This window comes from Anopheles stephensi, chromosome 3 (assembly GCF_013141755.1).
Source record: "Anopheles stephensi strain Indian chromosome 3, UCI_ANSTEP_V1.0, whole genome shotgun sequence".
NCBI classification, from domain to species: Eukaryota; Metazoa; Arthropoda; class Insecta; order Diptera; family Culicidae; genus Anopheles; species Anopheles stephensi.
Window position 1 is genome coordinate 31,516,615 of NC_050203.1, and position 21,857 is coordinate 31,538,471.

The following is a 21,857-nucleotide window of genomic DNA, read 5'->3' on the forward strand; positions in this document are numbered from 1 at the left end:
CGGCAGCCCGTGGGTCGCCCAGAGGGGGAGTCCCAGACACAAGCTAGAGAAGAACATTATTCTATGAGCAAACAATGTTGACTTCCGTGCGTTGAAATGGCATACGACACGCCGTTACGCTGCTGCACGGAACAGTGAATCATCAACTGGGCAACTGGCCAGCAGCGGACACGGGACGAACACGGAGCAGACATTTTAATACCAGACATTTTCAACCCGTATGAGCGAAGGAAAACTTCTCCTGCTTCAAGAAGCAACTTCCTCAACGACGACAACGACGAAGTCCCAGAACAGTTTGCTCGATCGCCCACCCGAAATCCCGGCCGGGACACATGTGCAAAAATAGGTAGCGCTGCTGCTGAATTAATTGTGCATTTTGGTGGTGGTCCCCAAATGGGTGGTGGCTGCAAATGCTCACGGTGAGTGCGTCAAACTTGAACACGATGACGCTTCCTGCGACCGAACGAAGATTATGATGCTTCTCTTGGGCTGTAGACCCGTCTCAAGATTGTCTTTACCCTCGCGCGGGACCGCAAAAGGAATGACAGCCGGAAAGTAATTTTGAGATGGGCTTTCGGTGAAAGTGTCATTAATATGGGCGGATGGAAAATTCTACCCGCCACCCTGCCCTCAAACCGGCCACCATCATCCGGCCGCCACAAAGCGTTGGTTTTCATCTGCATATCGTGTGCTATCTTGCCGAAGGTATGATGCTCGGGGTTCGGCTTAAAATACGAACTGACCATACGAATGAAGATTAATATGTTTTGTGTCGCTCGATTATGGAAAGGAAGGAGGGAAGGAAGTGATGGGAAGGGCGGAAAAGGGGCGGTCCGAGATATAAATCATATCCGAGCCACTCACCATTCGGTTGATAACAGGCAGGCAGGCTGGTGAATTATCGTGTCACAGAAGCCACTAGCCAATCGTCGCCCAAGCGCTCGCTTCTAGGGCTGATTTCAACCGTCAACTGTGGTGCTTAATGGCGATTGGACAGATGGAAATTTGCAGCTAAAATGTGTTTTTAAATCAAGATTAATCGAACGTTAGCTGTGTCACGGTATTAAAAGCTTAGCGCTCGTGGAAAAATGAGAATAAATATTAATTAGTATGACTGTTGTTTCGGTTTGTATAGAATACGGATTCAAATGATTGAAATTAATATGCCTTGACCTGTTGTGATTAATTTGGATTAATGGTTTGGATCCAAGGTGTAAGAACTTGTGTTATACAAATCATAGACAAGGTCAAGGCTTTCTCTTGAAGATAATAATCATCAGCATTAGACTAATACAAACATTCTCCTTTCTTTTATTTCTTCCTCCAGGTACAAAGTAGAAGTAGCCGGCAAAAGTCTCCCGGTACTAACGAACCAAGACAAGGGCCGGTACGGTGTGATCGTGTTCGAAAACTTGGACAAATATCTTAACATGGACAACTGGAACCGCCAGCTGCTGGACAAGTACTGTCGCGACTATTCCGTCGGCATCATTGGCTTCGTGAGTCCGAGCGAAGAAACGCTGGTCGGTGCCCAGCTGCGCGGTTTCCCGCTGTATGTGCATACGAACCTGCGGTTACGGGATGCGAGCCTAAACCCTGGTTCACCCATCCTACGGCTAACGCGTGCCGGCGATACAGCCTGGGGCCCACTGCCCGGTAACGATTGGGCGATATTTCAGCACAACCACAGCGGGTACGAACCGCTCGAGTGGGCACAGAAGAACGTCATGGACTATCCGACCGATGGTGTGGCCCAGCCACCGTTAGCCACCGTGCTGCAGGACCACGGACAGCAGGATGGCATCCAGCGAATATTGTTCGGTTCGGGGCTCAAGTTTTGGCTGCATCGGTTGCTGTTCCTCGACTCGCTGTCGTACCTGAGCCACGGCCAGCTAAGCCTAAACCTGGAACGACGAATCCTGATTGACATTGATGACATTTTTGTGGGCGAGAAAGGCACACGGCTCAAGCCGGACGATGTGCACGCACTGATTGCGACGCAGAACCGCATCGAGGAGATGGTGCCGGGATTCCGGTTCAATTTGGGCTTCTCGGGCAAGTACTTCCACCATGGGACGCACGAGGAGAATCTGGGCGATGATATGCTGCTCCGTAATGTGGCACAGTTCAACTGGTTCTCGCACATGTGGAACCACCAGCAACCGCATCTGTACGATAACGTGACGCAGCTCATGAACGATATGATGCTGAACAAAGACTTTGCCAAGGAGCACGGCATTCCGACCGATTCCGGGTACTCTGTGTCACCGCATCATTCGGGCGTGTATCCTGCGCACGAGCTGCTGTACACCGCGTGGAAGAAGGTTTGGAACATTAAGGTCACCTCGACCGAAGAGTACCCGCATCTTCGACCGGCCCGGCTACGGCGTGGTTTCATCCACCGTAACATTATGGTGCTGCCGCGCCAAACTTGCGGACTGTTTACGCACACGATCTGCATCGATAGCTATCCCGGTGGGCGCGATAAGCTGGACGAATCGATCCGTGGCGGGGAACTGTTCCAGACGATCGTGTACAATCCGATCAACATCTTCATGACGCACATGTCCAACTATGGCAACGATCGGTTAGCGCTGTACACGTTCGAGTCGGTAATCAAATTCTTGCGCTGTTGGACCAACCTCAAGCTAACGTCCGTGCCACCGCTGCAACTCGGCGAACTGTACTTCAAGCTACATCCGGAGGAGCGGGACCCGATCTGGGGAAACCCAGCCGATGATCCACGGCACGCGAAAATCTGGGCCGGTAACAAACGACGCACCACACTGCCCAAGCTGCTAGGACTTGGGCCACAGAAAACGGGCTCAACGGCATTCTACACCTTCCTGAGCATGCATCCAGCCGTCGCGAGCAATGTTCCGAACTCGGACACGTTCGAGGAGATCCAGTTCTTCAACGGCAACAACTATTACCGTGGATTGGACTGGTACTTGAACTTCTTCCCGCTTCAACCGAACGACACGGACGATAAGTTTATGTTTGAAAAGTCGGCCACCTACTTCGACGGGGAGCTGGTGCCGAAGCGAGCGCACGCATTGCTACCGAAGGCGCAGCTAGTAACGATACTGATATCACCCGCCAAACGAGCCTACTCCTGGTACCAGCACATCAAAGCGCACGGCGATCCGATCGCGAACAACTACAGCTTCTATCAGGTATGGATGGATGACTCTTAGAACCCTCATCGATTCAATACTAACTAGGACGCTCTCTCTCTCTCTCACACCTTCAGGTCATTACTGCCACCGAAGCGGAACCGAAAGCGTTACGCGATCTGCGCAACCGTTGTCTCAACCCGGGCAAATACTCGCAGCATCTCGAACGGTGGCTCGCCTGCTACCCGCAGCAGCAGCTCTACATCATCGACGGAGAACAGCTCAAATCAAACCCGGTGGCGGTGATGAATGATTTGCAGCGCTTCCTGAAGCTGCCCCCGTTCGATTACAGCCGCCATTTGCGGTTCGACAATAAGAAGGGTTTCTACTGCCAGGTGGTGTCCGACAATCGGAACAAGTGTCTCGGAAAATCGAAAGGCCGCCAGTATCCGCCGATGGACGATCGGAGTGCCAAAATGCTGCAGAAGTAAGTTCTGCGTCGAGTTGGAATGTGCTGTACTGTGTGCTAATGGCGCATTATTTTTCCTTCTTTTTAGGTACTATCGCATTCACAATCAGGCACTGGTGAAGCTGTTGAAGAAACTAGGCTCACGGCCCATCCCTCAGTGGCTCAAGGAGGACCTCTCGGTGACGTCTTAACGAACGGTTTGATGTCGACACGATGCCTAAGGGATACGCGACCAAGCGCGAATGTGTATTTCACTCTGGAACCGTGTGCGGGTACAAAGCGGGTAAACGAGATAGGGAAGACAGTGGTAAGGCAGCAGCAACAGCAGCAGCAGCAGTAGCATCCGTTAAGCATAGTAGTAACTGTACAGCTTGTAAAAAGTATCACGTGGATGGGCTCGCTTTCCAACGCGAGATGCACTACTAAGACGCGTAAGGTTTTAGCGGTAGAGGAGTTTAGTCGCCAGTCAGTCAGGTTAGTCAGAGCCAGTCAGAATATTTCCCCCGCCGCCGCTGTCCATGAACCGCTGTGATGTCAGAGACGAGTGTATCATACTTTTACTAGTATTAGGTGGGTTCCATTCGTTGGTTTGGTGGGCATATTGTAAATCGAGCTCATCTGGAGCCGCATGCCATAGCGCGCTCTCAAGTTTAAAGCTGCTTCGTTTCCTTTTGACAATCCATTCCAACAGTGGATGGGAAGGATTAGTTTCGTTTTTAAGACAGATACCTCAACCCGTTCTTTTAGTTCGGCAGCTCGCAGCAGCAGCTCATTCGCAGCCTAGATACTTGAGAGCTAGTGATTATTTAGTTAGGTTATGTTCTTACTGGATCGCCCAATTAGTTTGACGAGCATACGGTACACTCTATCGTACGCAAGCTGCTTAGAAGTGATCCAGGAAGATGAGATTGGAGGTGGAAGCGATGCAAAAAAAATGCAGAGTACGATGCAGAAACGATGCAGCCATCTAGCCATAACTACATGTAAGTGATATTATTATTTTCTTCCCTTATCCTTCTTTGTTTTTTAATCACACAACTCCACTCGTTAGTACAACCGGAAGCGGTAATGTGACCCACAGTAGCATACTAACTAATCGATGGCAACCGTTGTTTAATTTAAGTGTAAAAAGCCCACAACCCAAATGCTCGATATTTTAACTGTTAGTGTGATGATGCGAGGCGGAGAATGAAACGAGCTAATCAATATGCCAGTACTTACAGCAGCTCTCAGTTTTGGTTTGTCATAATTTATACCCGTACTTACTTAACTATTTTAATGTCGCATCATGAAACACACACTGTGTACAGCTTCTTTGAGCGATGCAATACAAAACCTTGCTTGGGGAGCGATGGACATTTCAAAGCAGAAAAAAAAGTTTTCAATTACTATTTCGTGTGTGTGTAAATTGATGATGTGGAATATGTAGGGTGTTAAGAAGAAGTCAACCAAAAACAAAAACAACAAAAAGAAATTTATGAAAAGCGACAACACAAATTACAAATTGAAACCCGAAAGCAAATTATTAACATATCGACAACTGACAAAAGAAATCTTAAGTGAGCGAGAGAGTGTAAAGAACATACAATAAAAATACTGATGGTTTAGAATAATTGCAAGAGTGGAAGAGAAGATTAGACAAAAGTTTAATAATTAAATTCATGCTGGTGAAAAAAAAATGTTCGATTTGTTTTTGTGTCTGGCAAAGGAATTAATGAATTGATACGTTTCAACCCAACTTAAGGACTTAACTTACTCGAGCAAGTTTTTCGCATCATGCGTGTGTCATCTTTTGCGTTGCGAATGTATTGAAAGTATTGCATAAAAATGCTACAGCAAAACCATAACTTGTATTCTGAGTTCTCTCGAACGTTTGCTGGGGGCGCAGTGTAAAGTACCTAGATAGGATCAAAAGAAAGTGCTGGCAGGTGAGAGAGGGCCCGAAGCCTACACAACCGTTGGATGTACGCATACGGGCCACTAGCAATAAGTAAATGCGCGTTGAGTCAGGCAAGTCAGCAAGTGTACCGAGTGCGCCATGTTTGCGCGTATTAAAGCAGCTTGTACATAGAAGGCAGTATCGGGATGGATAGTAGTACCATGTAAGAACGATCTGTGCAAAACCTGACCTTGGTCTCCCGGTGGTCATTTCAGTCAGAAGGGTAGCGTGTAAAAAAAGAAATCGGTACGTCGTCGATACATCATGCGATGCGATACAAACAATTTATCACAGCGTTCAAGTTCGGCTGACTTGAAATAAAAAAAAGCTCTTGTCCTAATCCCGTCAATGTTCCAAATGGGAGGAAGACACCATCATCATTGCGAATGAAACAGGCTGGTGTGGTGTGTTTTGCATTGTAACAGTGAAAGAAATTATTTAATTTGTTTATTTCTTGACCTCCTTATCAATCTTGCATTAGTTAAGGTATTTCAGTTGTAACGAGCTAACGAGGAAAACCGATGTAAAAGTACAAAATTTAAAATACGCATGAAACATGACGAAATATTGCAGTATGAAATATTTCGCACGCTTAGTGAAATATTTCAGCTGTTCGTAATTTCGAATTAAATGATTCTTTTGCATGATAAGTCGTGCAGTTGCGTGAATTACAAAAGGCAATCAACGAATATTCACTCACCTGAATGTGAAATAATCGTTTATAAATAATTATATTTGTAAGAGCGTAGCTAAAACACAAGAGTTGAGAATGCTTATTATCTTCAGCAGCAGTGTCAAACACATTCTGAGCTGTTGATCACGGAGAGAGCGGTTTGGGTTGTCAACTAATGGGCAGAATATCTTTTTGCAAGAGTTATTTAGGTAAAGAAATCTAGAAATGGTGGGCTAACCGCATTGTAAGTTTTAAGGGCTAAAAAAGAAGAAGAGACATTCCCAAATCACCACCCTTAACGACTTCATTTTGAAAATCTTCGTGAACCGTGTCCTCGTTAGAGAGTATAAAGCCTTGGTTGCTTATGAGGCCGGTATTTTCTTTTCTTGTTTACAATAATACAAAGTTATCGACTGGAGTTAACCAAACTCTAGTTTCTCTCGCAGAATTTACTACGCAGCCTGAGGATTCGTATTTGAGCACTTTTACCCTTGACGAGTGTAGAGAAATGGTTCTAAACAGAATGAAACTTAATGTGCTGGTTTGTGTCAAATAATAAGTTTTTTGTTTTTATTTGTAAAGAACGGCCTGGCCGTATTGCTTTAAACTAGGTTAAAACAAAGAGTTTCAAACTAAGTTACAATTCACGATGGTTTGGAGACATTTCCTTCTCCAAACCGTGAAAGTGCACCTTATCCCGGGTGAGCTCGGTCGATTCGTTAATAGTAATTTCTTCATCCAAATTCGAGGTTTTGTTGGTAGCGAAGGTCGGTATCGTGAGTGATCATCTGTGAATGCCATCGTCAGAATTCTGCGTGTCGAGATCTAGCGTTCTTCCATCCCTCTGGCTTGTCTGCGTTCATTGACCGTTGCAACACGCCATTGCAACGGTGTAGTTTTTGGTCCTGGATCATCCAGGATATTCCGCCTATGCCGTACCAAGCCCCTCTATCATCGCACTCATTCATAGATTCATTCATTCAATCAGTCATTCATCATCATACACACAAGCGAGACACAACACATATAACAGACAAACAGTAGGTGTGGAAGGAAATAGGTAAGGTACTAAACTACAATACCATTCGCTCGGCAGAACTCAAAAATAGTCCTCAGATAGACATATTGTATATATTATATCCCGACCAGCAACTCCTCAAATACCAAAAATATATAGAATTCTATAGAATTACGTGCGTGAAAATTTATTATTTTCTAGTCCTCATCCGGAAGAATTATAAGCAATGCTTCAACCATTGTTTAGAAGGTTATTTAAAATACCATGGTTTGAGAATATCTTAACATGGCCTTCATTAATTTCATTTGAGGAAATAGCAATTCTTGCATTTAGTGCACTACAAGTTGTCTACAGGACAACTTATTCCACTCTGGTTGAATGCATTATTATATTTCATCGGCTCCAATAATTTAGATTTTTCTTTTACATAGAAACTACATGCTATTCGGATCTAATGTCTACATGTCCAACAACGATCTAATGATTTTTTTTTCCTTCTACTTTGTGTAATGATGCTGGTACTCTTCGTTTAAGATACTCAAATGTATTGATATGATACTCAAGATGATTCAGTTGCAAAAAATTATTGCGTTAGTGGAAGAGGCTTTATAAAGACTTTAACCCAGACTTAAGCCTATTTAGCTCATAATTATTGTAAATTATTCAACGCATCGCCGTTTCGAAAAACACACGTGTCAATCCCTGGCTTTTCCGTTGTATGCGCCATGCGCCACAAAATCTTGCACGCAACCTTGCCGGCTGCCTTGGTTTGACATTCACGTGGTCCCGATACCACCACTACAAAATTGAGCGGAACACACGTTCCTCATTGCGTATGCGCTCACACAGGTGGAGCGAACGGGAAGGCACGAACAAGTGTCTGCACCCGGACCGGGTAGCGCCAAAACGAGACGGAAACACAGCATCGTACACACGCAGTACTGCTCATATTGTTTTTCTCTCTTGGATGCGTGAATCGAACTCGGCATCTTGCGTTCGGGGAATTTTATTTAGCGGATCAGCTCCAACACGAACAGTTCACGCTGTGTGCCGTTGTGCTGCGGAAGAAAAAGGTCGTCGTCGGTTGTCGGGCTGTGTGATTTCCTTCAAGAAAATAGAATCAACGGGCAGAACCCCGCACACACACACACACACACACGCACATCCCTGTCTCTCTCTCTCTGTCTGTCTTTCTCTGTTCCATCACCTGCGGTGTATCTTTCTTCCGTCACCCGGGTGTTTTTGGCCCCCTGATCCAGCCAGCAGCAGCTGTAAGTGTGTGCTGTGTAAGTGTGCAAATGTGCGTATGAAACGAATGTCAAAGTGCTGAAAATAAACCCCCCCTCACTCCTAGTCGTGCGTGTGTGTGTCTTCGGTTCTGGGTGTTCTGGGTGCAATTCCAGTGTGAGTCATTGTGAGCGGTGGTCCATCGGCCTCACTGCTACCGAGCCCGAAAATTGTGTCCAGTACGCGTGTGGTTCTTCTGGTGGTTGTGTGTTCTGCTGCGAAGGCATGTGTGTTAAATGCCCCAATCCATAGGAACAGCATCCAGCGGTTCGGGCTCGAACCCTCGAATTTCCTTGCCCGGGGATGATGGAAAAACGCCGGTCTGCATGGCGACCGCTAGTCCGAGCGTTTCCCCCACTGGATAACCCACATGGAATAATATTTTAATCGCGGCAGCTTCAGTACAGAACAAAGCATCGTTTCTTAGCGCAATAGAAGTAGGCTGTGCCATCCTAGGCCTAGTGTGTGCGTGACCGTGACCGATCCAAAATCACGGCAAAAGAATCCCGTTAAACCGCCGACATCGCGACGTCGGCTGCCGGTTTGTTGGAGGCCAAACTCACTTTGCCTGACCGGTTTTTAGGGTTTGGGCGTGTGTGTGGAAACAGTGCGCGCGCGATCATCGGCCCCAAAAATAAAACACAACGCATCACGGGAAGCGATAGGAGAAGGAGCTCGCGATCATCTTCCCGAGAGTGCGTGTGCGTGTGTTCGTTCTTCAATATGTGAGATGATGGTGTGCCAAAATGTGTCCCTGATTTCCGGCATGCACCATCCGGTTTTGGCAAGAAGCAGTGTGTGTGCGCGTGTGTGTTTTTCTTGCAAACCAGAACCACCTTCGCCTGGAGCACTTTGGCGGTCGCGTTCAGCGAGAAAAAGAGAGAGCGAAAAAACGTGCGTAGAAAAAATGGAAGGTCAAGGAAGAGCGAAAGAGAGAGAGAGAGCTAGAGTGAGAATTGAGAGAGGAGACGGATCCGATAACGTTCCAAAATTTGTGCAATACTAGTTTTTGTTTGAATGTTTGTTTGAAGGATGGTTATTTGTTTTGCAAGTGCCATCGCACCAATACAAGTGACCTCGTTCTGTGTGTAAATATTATTATTACTATTGTGCTAATGAGTTAGTTCGGTGAGGGTTTTCCATCAAAACAGCATAGGGATGGTGCCCAGGAAGTGAGAAAATAACCATAACAACAAGCAAAAAACCCCAGTGAGCCTACTTTGATGTTATTTTCCACCTTGTAATGCTACCGGAATACAACTGAACGAGCCCCCCACACATAGCAGCACACAAGGTGTTATTGTTTATCCATCACAGTGTGCGTTTCTCTTACACTCCTCTGTCATGTTATCATTAAGCTTTATCTCGTTGTTGTTTGTTTCCCCACTAAAGCTCCACAGTGTATGTGTGTGTACACGTATGTTTGTGTGTGAGCGTGTTTGTGCATAGTGCAAGTTTAAAGTGCAGGTGCATTTAACAAGTGTTTGGTGCATTCTTTTTTTAAATCGTGTCTATTGCGATCTGGCGTGAGCGCGCGTGTGTTTTAATCCCCAGTGTCACAGTGTGTTTATTTTTCGTTTTTATTTAATTTTTTGATTTTGTGCAACAACAAAAAAGTGTGGCTAAAGTTTCCGGTCAAACGTCAAACGCTTGTTCGTTTGTGATTGTTTTGTCGACCAATCTGTCCGGTGGTGATAACCGTTTTGTCTCGGAGAAGAAGCGCCCAAGGAAACGGAGATGGCAGCACCGAAGGTGGCATCGAACGGGGCGTCACTGATCACCTGTCACAAGCTGTTCGCTATGCGACCAGGTGGGCACCGTGGAGTGGCCGCCTTTTTCAACAGCTTAGCTAGGAATCAATCGATGCGGCAGGTGAGTGCGGATTGCCTAAGGGATTTATAGGCTAATGAAAGTGGCTTACATGATGAACAGATTTTATTACCATATTGGTTTTTCATTTGAGTCCAAATTTATGATTCTCAGAACACGATTGAGCCATTAAGGAATACTCTAAGATAATTCTAATCGTCTGTGTTTGCGATTATTCAATTGCAAAGGACAGCTAGACTAAGAGGAAATGAGCGATAGACTAAGCGAGCTGAACCAAAAGCTGGTTGAGACACTTTCCTTAACTACCAGATGATACCTAATGATGATAATAGATGATAACGAATAAAAAATATCCCCGACCCGAGTTAAAATCTCAGTAGGGTGATGCTGCCAATTCTTATAATACTGTATTCAGGCATAGGTCAGCCCATCGCCTCATTATCACTATTTGGGAATCCAAGACCCATGGCAAGATCATCAGATTGACCTGATGTCGTGATCAGCTTACCAAACTTGGACAATTCTAACTCGTTGCACTGTTAGTGGAAAATTTCATTCATAGTTAGCCAATGCATAAATCAATTAAGAGTGCTTGTATTGAAAGCAACTCTTCCTATCGTTCCAACACAAATAAATTTATTAGAACTTACTTCTTGAACTATGGATATTGTTGGGAATTCCCCAACGACGTGTCCATGGGTTGGTCAATTGCAGGTTAAAGAAACAGAAAAAAAATGGTAGAAAACCAAGAGCACTGGATACACCTACTCCAGCTCGCTGCTAGAAAAACGACTCGCAAAGTCTACACTTAATGTTTGAGCTTCTTTCTTTTATCGCAATATGAAAGTACTGCAAGAAATGCATAATTTATTAGCTGCAGTTCTGCATAGGTTCAATGTCTTTTGATTGCGAAAGAAACTCCAATTTTTAGATATCCTGCGAGTGCCATGTTCTTCTAATATTCAGCATAAAGTTTGATGGTTTATGCTTTATCCTCTGGCAAGCTTCTGCTGTTGAGGAAATTTGTTGTGTGAGGTCATCAGGTGAGAATATGAACTTCATTGTAGGGCTGGAATCCATGATTGATTGAAGCCTGACGAATTGTTATCAAATTCAATATGACAAATTTTGTTGATGATTGCCAACATTGGCTTTGCCATTGGTTCCTGCTCTGTCGGTCTGAAAACTAGCAGTTATTTCTGGGACCTTCTGGGTCCTGATGTTACCCGTAGTTGGTCCTGCCTACAGGAAGGCAATCTAGATGGGATTTGAACCCTAGTCATGTCGTGTGAAGACAGGCGCCGTCTTTCCACTATAGGATATCTAAATTCTGATTCTGATACAATTCTCAAATTCAATTTGTAAAGCATAAGTCACGGCGACCCTAACATTATTTGTAAGATTCGTTCCAATTTAAAATCTAATTGCAAAATGCAATTAAGATTAAAGTTTAATGCAACATCCAATTAAAAAAGTCTTTGAAGTTTTCTTGTTCAAAAGTGAATAAATCAGTCGTATACACTGAACATTCCTTTGCTGGCATGTTTATCAAACATTGTTGCGAAACCACAGCAAGTAACGCACCAGCTAGGCTGCAGCCTTTAAATCCATTACGAAACCTCTGGCTGGGTTAGCATTCTCTACCGTGTCCATAATCCCCACATACGTTTATCAACATACGTCAGCTGGGCTGTGTGGTGAGATGTCAGCTGAGAATGCACTTGGTACGCTCGGTACCGTTTTAGGAGTGGCTGACAGTAATCAGCACTGTTATGATGTCATACCCGCGGGGCAATTAGAAAAAGCAAAACAAAAAAAAAAAATTAGAAAACTCATTCCCTTGAGTCGTCTAGCCAAGATTGTTGTTGCATTTGAGAGTGCAATTTTATAAACAAAGTTCTAAGGTAACGCTAGCGGGTATGTGTCAAAGTGTGCACGGTGGGAACTTATCAACCAGGGGCCCATCCAAGCGAACGAGTCGCGAGGCAAGCGCCAGATGTCAAGAGGTTCATTTTACAGAACGACAGTTAAAGAAACAACAACAACGAAGTTCAGCTTGGGGGGGGGATTTTCCGGGTTTTGTTTGCGGGCAGATGGAAAACCGACACCGCACCGACCCGGTATTGTACGCTTTAAACGAGCGTGAGGCAGAAGGCTGACTGAAGAGGACATTTGATCCATTTTCCATTTCATTTCACTCCCCGGTATCGCGTCATTTTATTTGGTCGTTTTGAATGGAAGCGGATTTCTTGTTGAACTCTGCAACCCTTCCCCGTCCACCTGTTGGGGAGACTTGGACCTGTGAGGCGCCTGCACCTGTTGTCGCGGAATCAGTTCAGACGTTTGCACGTCTTTAAATTGTCTGCGGTTTCGCTGCCTGTGCCTGTGTGCTGTTGAATGCGAATTTGCTGTTGGTTATTTTTAAATTTTTAATACGCCTAAAACGAACTTCCGTGTACCTGGTTGGCACGGATATGATATTCGACAGTAATATTTGGGGGAAAAACAAACAGGTGAAATGCAACATTGTGTTGCGCCCTTTGTTTTTCGTTGCCTATTTTGACGTGGAGATAATTTCTGTACTGTAACTGTAAGATACGTGTTTTCTCTAGCGCTGATCAGCTCTGAGTGCACTCAACGCACTCATGACGGTACTGAATAGAAGAACAGCTGAATATCTTACCGTCTGTATCGGTGAGGCGAGCAACGGGTGACTTAAAAATAGGCCACATTTTCGTTAATTACAACCCGAGAATAAACGTACACATCGGTCGGTCGGTCGGTGTTGGTTGGTGGTTTTGCTCATCTGTCGATGCCGTTCCATAAACATGTTTCTTCCCATCCACCGGCCTATGCGGGTGTTTGCTAAACTTTTCGACCCGGGCACACACTGGCCTTTTCTTTTCCACCTTTCCCTTTTACGCATGTTTACGTCATGGAAATTAGCATTCCATCTGTCCGTTTCGCGTGGCACAACCCATGTTACGGCGTGTGCGTGTGCGAATGTTCCTCTTTTCCACCATCAGCCCCTTGCACCGGTGAAAAGGTGCAAGAAGAAGGGATCTTTACTAACCAAATTTCTCCCACGCGCCCACCAATACACACGGTTTTTTGTTCCGCTTTTTTTTGGGCACAATTTTGAGTGACATTTTGCTATTGTGATGGCAAGCAGCTTCCCATTTTCTTTGCGGGTTCCGTTTTCCTTCGCTTGTTCGACGTGATGTGGAATTTGTTGTTTGGCCGATTGGTTTTTTGTGCAGTCCTTTTTCCTGGAAAATCATTACCAGTGCAGGGTAGCTGAACCATAAGGGTACTTGTGAGAAGCATTTGGTATTGTAATGTCTGTACCGTCATAGTACAACAATAGCGATCCGGAAGTTCCGGGTGAGTAAAAGATACAGTTTTTTTGTAGCACGATTGGTGAACACGTTTGACGGCCGTATCCTTAATCTTGTGAGTAATTTTTTTCGTAGTTCTTTGGTGTGCTGTTTTGTAATGGAAAACTATAAGAATATATTAGTTTATAATGTTAGTACTACAGTGTGTAGAATGGCATAGTTTTAACTATGTTTCTTGGCTGTGGTATTCAAATCATAAAACTAAAACGGCTGCAAACCCGTGTTGTGAGACAAATCTTGGAGAGTTATCGTCCTTTGATATGCTTAATATCATTTAACAACTGTCCGTAGAGTAGAGAATATTGTAGCAAACCAAGGTCTCAATTTACTTATTTCCTTTCTTATCCTGCGCTACAACTGCATCGTGGTCTTGGTTTGCTGCAACAATCCTCGATTCCGCTCACTATCAAGGGCCTTCGTCTGCCAATCGATTATCCCGAACTTTCTGGCGGACGCATCGACGCCATCACTCCATCTCAATTTGGGCCTATCATGCCTCCTTTGTCCGTAAGGACGGCCAAAAAAGACTTTACGGGCTGGGTCGTTCGGTGTCATTCTCATGACGTGACCAGCCCACCGGAGCCTGGCGAGTCTAATGCGCTGCACGATGGTGAGATCATCGTTTAGCTTGAAGCGCTCTTCCTTCCACACATACGGGGCCAATAATCCTTCTGAGCATCTTCCTCTCGAACGCGGTTAAGAGGGTTTCAGAGCCCATGTTTCAGAGACTCAAAGGTATGTGAATAGTGGGACTATAAATGTTCTGTATAGTCCCAGCTTCGTCCGTCGCGACAGGTATTTTGAGTGGAGAAGTTTCCTCAGGCTGTAGTTTAGCCGGTTGGCATCACGCACCCTTACCGGCGCAAGTTAGGCGACTCAGCGTCAATGTTGTTGTCGGTGCTGACTTTTAACCCCAAATAGGTGAAGTTTTGCACGGCTTCAAAAGTGGTTAACTCACGCAGGGTCTTAATTTACAAATTGTTAAAAGACATGTTGCTTGTGTATTTGAAAAATAACTGTTCTCTAAAAATAAGTATTTAACACGATGCCAGAAGAAACTTGATTTGTGAATAATCTTTATCAATTCGAACATAAATGTGTTGATTGCGTGAAACAAACTCTATAAAATGAGCTCAGGATCATCTGTGCCCATCCTGAGCTCATAGTTGTCCTATGTTTTTGCTAAACTATACCTCATGATCATGATCTGGTGCATAAAGCTGAATTAATTTGCGTTACAACTTCGAGCGGTCCTGGCTTTCCAATTATGGTTTCCTTGACTTGATTTTAGCCATAGCCTTGAGGACGGCAGGGAGGATAGGAATCGATATCCTGCCGTTCCGTAGCGAAGGAAGTATATACCAGCTTCATCTAGAACGGAATCAAGAAATGTTTCCAGAAACCAAATCATTGTCAGAATATTACTAGTTCATCCTGAATGCCGTCCTTGAAGAAAATTGACTTACGATATGGTTGTATTTAAAAACAAAAGTTTTTGCTAAGCCTAATTCGGTCAAAATCTTACTAACTAAGGTAATGATGGAATTAAAATAAAACAATATACTGAATGTCTAAACGATGAGACACATAGCAGGACTTGGGTTCAAATCCTATCAAGACCGTCCGTAGTAAGGAATGCCTATCCAACCAGGTTGTATCAATAAGTGTAGTAAGCCTCAGAAATTGGGACGGCCCGGTGCTAGATGCGAAAGCGGCGCCAGTCTTCACACGCCAGGACCGGGGTTCGAATCCCATCTTGGCCGCTTTCTTCCATAGTGAGGAGTGGCTATCCAACTATATGGCATCAATAAGTCTAGTAAGTCAGAAATGGCAGGCATATGACGTAAGAAGTCGTTAAGCAAAAAGAAGAAGGAAGCCCCAGAAATGGCAGGCCAGACAAAAAAAGGTCGTTAGGCCGAGGATATGAAGCCACTAATTCAAAAGTTGTGTATAAATTTTTGAAAGTGTTTTCGTGTTAACCGGGCAGTCCCGGTAATATAGTTAAAGCACATGACCCGATTTCAAATCTCATCCTGACGCATCCTCACGTATGCAGGACTTCAGTCAAGAAAGCTTAAAATGACAGGTCACGACATCGCTCCCAGGGGCTCCCTGACTCATACGGCTAAAAACGATCTCTGATATAATTCAAGCTAGATAAATCTTATCTTCCCTAGCTCTAGCTCTCTTGGATAGCGTTGTGCAAAAATTCCCCTTACGTCACAAGCATGCATTTACACAGGTTAAACATGTTTATGCTCTCTGTCAGCGGCAAGGTTGAATAAATAAAATTTCACGCGAGAAGCGACGATTCCAAAATTGGATTCTCGCAACCGTACACAACAGCCGAAATCACAGCTGGTAAGTTTGCACATGGATGGTTCTTATCAGCATCGCTGCCAAACCTTTTTAACGTCTCTATACCAACACGGAACACACCAACGTGCGTCGGTACATTCGGAATCGCAAAGAAAAACATTCAGTCGTTATCTGCATCGTGCGCGTGTGTGTGTGTGGGCACGCAGTTTCCACGTTCCATGTGGCACTGTGTGTAGCTGTCGAACACCGGGCAAGCAACCTGCCACTTTCATGCATTGTGGGCCCCTGCTAACATGTGGGGCTGGTGTTTATCAACACGACACGTTATACAATCATATCCGAACACATGTTTCATGCTTCAATTTTTGCTTTTTCCCATTGGGAGAAGGTTTTTTTTTTTGTTGGTGCCCAGTGCCGGTGGAAAGTAAATAAATCAAAGGCCATCATCCGTTTACCGAGGCCGACCTCTCGCTCTCTCTCTGATCCACGGTTATCAATAAATCTACCGAAAGGTTAGCATATTTGTGTGTTTGCTTACTTTAATTTCACGCTGCTAATTCTTCTTCCTAATCGTATGATGGATGGTCTATCCCAAAAAGAAGTAGAAATAAATAACTACAAGCAATGTTTACTTAATGTTAACTAATCAGCTTCGGTTGGGAAAGCGGCTAGCCCCAAAATATCATCCGCAAAATTCATTCACACCAGACGGATGATCATAAACGGGGCAGACAATGCGCTTGTTTGTGATTTGAATTAGCGCCACGTGTACCAGAATGGCACCAATAAAAGGGTGGCAGGCAGTGTACCCGTACCCGTCGCATAAATATCATAACCTTTCCCTAGAAAGAACTTTATGCTTTATCGTTTGGCGACAATCGACCGAACAAAACCACCGATTCCGTTTCTAAATGGCGTCAACCGTCTGCTGGCCTTGGAATATTGTTTACGGGTTGGTGCACCTGTCGAACGGGGTTTTCACATTTTCCCCGTCACATCCGATGGGCGCCACCGTCGAAATGTCGTATGGATTTGGCTTGGTTTTTTGTTGTACCGATTTTTCCGATACGAATTATGCTTTTATTACGCACAGAAGTAGTTGGCTTGGGCTTGGTTTTTATCGCCCTAGTTTTTGGTCCTAGAGTGATACGATTTTCCAGCCCTAAAGTTATTCTGGTCGAGTAAAGACACCATTAAAAAGTTAAATAAAAACACCAATTTCCTCATGTTGGAACGTTACCAATTTGTGGGATGTTTGTTTTTCGTGGTATGCTTTTGGAACATTGGGAGAAAAAAAATGGGCTCAACTACACATCCTTCTCTTTCTCTCCTGTCAGAAGTCTATAAAGAAGCCAGAGGGAAATAAAAAAAACAAACGAAATAAAACTATTGCTAAAAGCTTTGTGAAATAAGTTAAATAAAAAGGAAACGCCAGGAGAGATTTTCCGGTACTAAATCGCTCATTCCGATGCAGAACGAGATCACATTTTTGCAGCTGGTTCTGCGAAGTTCATCCCTTTACAGCAGCTCGCATCCGTTGTTGACCTAGAATCTATGGGTGGGAAAGAAGCTCGGGGTTCAGCGAAATAGTCCATCGAGAGGGCTCATCCTATCCAAAGCAATGGGTTGGGTATTGGATAATCGTGGTAGGCAGCAGCCCGGTTGGTCGGTTGGAGAATTTAACCGAAACTTACCCTCCGCGTGGAGTGTGAGCTAGCCCAGCAGCTTGCGATCGGAAGAGAGTAGCTCCATCCGTTGGTCAATAAATCATAAATTATTCATACGAAACACGAAGCACGCTGGTTACGAAATGTGTTTTTGCCTTTTCCGTCGAAACGAGCACTTCTCTGAGTGGCATCGATTGATTCATCGAAATGTCCCAAATTTCGGGGAGGTGTTCGGTGTTGTGGATCAGGTGAGTTGGACAACGAAGAATGACGGATGTTGGGAAAATGGTAACGTGCTTTGTCGTAAATTCAACATACCAGCATCGAACAGCGTCGATGTCCTTAGCACCTGTACCTTACCCCCAGTGCCTTTTAGAGCCTGTTATAGAGGTCAACCTTGAGGTGAATTAGTGTCGATTGGTAAAATGGAAAATTGGTCCATTTTGGTGTGCCGTGTACGTATGAAGATGGGCATGTTGAGCTGGACCTTCCAACCCAAAAAAAAAAAAAGAAATACCGAGTCGATTGCGGACGAATCAACCCTCGCTCCAATTTCGTTTCATGCGATAAACCATGAGACACTGTAAGGCTTTTTGTTCCCCCAATTCTTCCGGTCATCATCCGTTCGGTGACAAATACCGAAATACCGTCGTTTGATTGGATGTTAATGAGAAAAATGGGACTCGTGTGAGGGGGGACAATACGAATCAATACGAATCATTATGCGGGTTTGAATGTGTCGGGTGCAAAACAGGAACACGAGCGAGCGCCAGACACATTAAGAACGAAAAAGTTGATTACAACAATGTGTTCCCTGTCATATATGAATGGAAAATCAATTTCCCTTTCGCCGTATTGCCGATTGTGTATGTACTACACCAGGTGTGCCAGGTGGTACACGTAAGCATAAGGTAGCACCGTGAATAGAAAATATGGGAAAAGCTTCTTTGTATGGAGTTCCGGGTAAATTGTTGCTTTGCTTTGGTTGCTTGCTAGGCTTCCTTGTGATACACTGATGTCAGAGAGTAGCAAAACCTTGGAGGTGAGCCTTTCTTTATTGGAAACGCGCTTTTTCGTACTAGATATATTGGAACCGATGGAATGTAAATGTGCCGTTGCTGTTCGTTGCTGTGTCTAGCATAATTTCGACTGGAGTGACAGAAGAAAAAGAGCTTCAACTTCTAGAAGATCTATTATTTGTTTGAATTCTTGGGTGGTTTTGACATTTTTCGTTCTAAATATTTTTTTGCCGATTTTTCCTAACACATTTTGGCACCATTTGGAGGCTGATTGTTTTGTGGTGTTGTGTTTGTTTTCTTCATCGTAAGTCAGTCACATGTTTGAGAGGCAGGAAAGGAAGTACAACGATCGCCCTCATAAATATGCATGCGGAGTGGAACGATTTTGTTTTTATGTGCACAATATTTGAAGGGGTGATGTTCTATTTTCGTTTTTCGTTGAATTTATTTGTTTAGCCTAATGTTGATGGCAGTAAATATCCTGAAATGAACGGATGCGAAAAAATAGAATTATGCTTTTGTGACAGTATCAGTGAGTATAGCATCAATTTTATATGATTTTCAAACTGCTGCTTTTGATACTGGGGGTGGCCGCGGCGACAATGGCACCAGTCTTCACACAGCAGAAGCGGGGTTCAAATCCCATCTGGACCGTTCCCCCATAGTGAGGACTCACTATCCTACTATGCGGTTTCAATAAATCTTCTTCTTTTTCTTCCTTGGCACTAAAACCTCGAGGGGTCTCGACCTGCCAATTTCTAGCTTTCTGTGACTTGATTTTACCCGTAGCAAAGTAGTCAGCCCTGCGTACAGGAGGGAGGCGATCTGGATGGGATTTTAACTCCGGTCCTGCCGTGAGAAAGCCGGCACCGTTATCGCCTCGACTATCGAACCGACCCAAAATAAGTCTAGTAAGTCAAAAATGGCAGGCATGAATAAAGAGGTCATACGGCTAAAAAGAAGGAGTAAAATAATGAAAAATATATGATTGTTGAATAAAATTTGCCATAGCATAGTTCATATTTTTGCTGTAAAACTATTGACAAAAGAATTGGCATCGGCGCGGTATTTGAGTTCGATGCAACAAACCGGCCTGACCTCTTACGCCGTTAGCTCTCGTGCGACACAAACCGTTAAATCAAAAATATTGTTAAACAAGGGTTTTTAATATAAAATTTAGTTCGATTAAATGTAGTTATTAGTAGGGATAAGTGAATGAACTTAAAATTATATATTCATAAATATAGATCTCCATACAAACCTGGGCTAATCTCATCTCATAAACCATTTATTTAATTTTATTTTAGTTTATCCCTGTCAAGCTGTTTGTTAGCTGGGATAAAGGAAAATCGCAAAAAAGTGGCTTACTTAATTTTTATCCCATTTGTCGTTGATTAATCCTGGACATCCCTGTTTTTCCAGAGATCAATTCAAATCGATCATTTATCGAGTTGTCACCCGGCAAACTATTTTTCATCCGTAACCCCTGTTTGAAGCACACTCTGCTGGTATTATTGGCAGCATAATTAGCGCTGAGCGAATTAATAGACTAAAGGCGGCATCAAATTGATTGAATATTAATGAGCAGTTTATTTTCATCCGGTCGCGTATTGTGTGTTGTTGTGTGTGTTGATTCATTCTGCAATTTCAATTGGCCCGGTCGGTACCTGGCTATGCTCCGGTCCGATGTTCAATATGCAACTGAAAGCCGAGGTCGAGCATTTTAGCGAAGAAACATTTGCTTTTCAAAAATGGAGGGCATCGTTTTTTTTTGCCCCATGCTACTGAATCCATTGTATCACAGGTTCATGGAAGGAGGCAACGAGGCACAAAAGGGTAATTTAATTCCGGCCAATCAGAATGTGCAATCGAAGCCAAAATATGATCGGTGCGCAGTTTTTTTTTCTCGCGTCTCTCGCGACCAGAAGTGCTTCAATCGCGTGCATCGATGCTCCTGGAGGTAAAACTGATTTATTGAAGAACGAAACATGATTGGATTAGTGTAGTTTTATTTATTTTACCACTAGTGTGTATTTTTGTTGTGGTTTCTTTTTTGTTTGTTGTTGATTCTGCAAACATGTTGAACTGCTACGGTTCGGGTGGAAGCCAACAGCAATAAGCAACAACTACCCTGCACCTATTGAATTTATTGTTGTCATCTTATGCAGGATGATGTCGGTGTCTGGGTGAGCAAAAATAGAAAACAGCTATGCAAACCAAACACACATCAGTTCATCAGGGTTTTGCAAAAACAAAACTGCACTTGTGATTCATCGGTGCATCATCTTTGATTGTTCGTTAGGAATGTGTGTTAGTCTTGTGTTAGACAAACGTTGATAGCAGCAAACGCTTGTGACAAACGCTCGCTAGAGACGGCAGCTCGTAGACTCGTTACTCTGTCATGCTCCTGTTGCCATTCGAGCGACTCGTTGTTATTTATCCCACATCCTGACCTGTCTGCTCGTCTAGCAGAGCGTATCTTTTGCAAGGATTGCAGTTTTGTGGGGTGGAAAGGCCATGCTTATGGGTTGGGTCGGTTTGGTTTGTTGTTCGTCCGGAGGACGACGGTGCCTTGGCAAAATGGACGTGCAATCATCACACAGCCACACACACACACACACACCTAGCATGGATCATAAACTAGACTCATAATTGGGCTGTCAGTATCGTCTGCTGATGTGCTGTAGTGTTACAATGTTTAAGAGCAAAATCTCTTCGTTGCACCCATGGCTTACTTTTTATTTCTTGATTAGTTTTCATTTTTATTTGACAGCGACATGGGATAGTCGTGCTCATATTTTGCAATATATTGTAAAGTAAGGTAACAAATTCTATAGGGCTCATAGCATTTGCAAGACTCAATTAGGGGGTTATTTTAAAAGTATTATAAAAAATTGAAAAAAAGAAATAAAGTTGACGATAATAAGCCGCTCATCACTTCTATCCGATCCCACCGAATGTTTAACTCCTCGTTTACCATTATATTGCAATGGTTACATTAGCCTAGGAGTATAGTCATAAACCTTCTTTTTTCACTAAAATATGTGCAGTTTCTTGATTTTTTTTCTTTTGAGCTGTTTTCGCCCAAATAGCGAGAGTTACTCCACAACTACCATCTGATA

The 21,857-nt window shown here is 44.0% G+C and overlaps 2 protein-coding genes across 11 annotated transcripts in view; both read left to right on the forward strand.

The window, feature by feature from the left end:
* The window catches only part of LOC118509501 (bifunctional heparan sulfate N-deacetylase/N-sulfotransferase), a 179,340-nt gene extending 173,424 nt beyond the window's left edge, over positions 1 to 5,916 (forward strand). Inside the window, exons 6-8 of the mRNA XM_036050159.1 lie at positions 1,328 to 3,176; positions 3,254 to 3,603; positions 3,674 to 5,916. Coding sequence (XP_035906052.1) covers positions 1,328 to 3,176; positions 3,254 to 3,603; positions 3,674 to 3,776 — 2,302 coding nt within the window. The 3' untranslated portion in view covers positions 3,777 to 5,916. The remainder of the gene's footprint in view (positions 1 to 1,327; positions 3,177 to 3,253; positions 3,604 to 3,673) is intronic.
* Positions 5,917 to 8,159: 2,243 nt separating this feature from the next.
* Positions 8,160 to 21,857, forward strand: part of LOC118509505 (calcium uniporter protein, mitochondrial) — a 127,338-nt gene continuing 113,640 nt past the window's right edge. Inside the window, exons 1-3 of one of the 10 annotated variants that reach the window (XM_036050171.1) lie at positions 8,160 to 8,288; positions 9,895 to 9,969; positions 10,120 to 10,374. In XM_036050171.1, coding sequence (XP_035906064.1) covers positions 10,240 to 10,374 — 135 coding nt within the window. In that variant the 5' untranslated portion in view covers positions 8,160 to 8,288; positions 9,895 to 9,969; positions 10,120 to 10,239. Of the gene's footprint in view, positions 8,620 to 8,708; positions 8,730 to 9,894; positions 10,375 to 21,857 lie in introns of those variants that run through there. The other 9 variants (XM_036050167.1, XM_036050168.1, XM_036050169.1 and 6 more) reach the window with 9 other exon arrangements.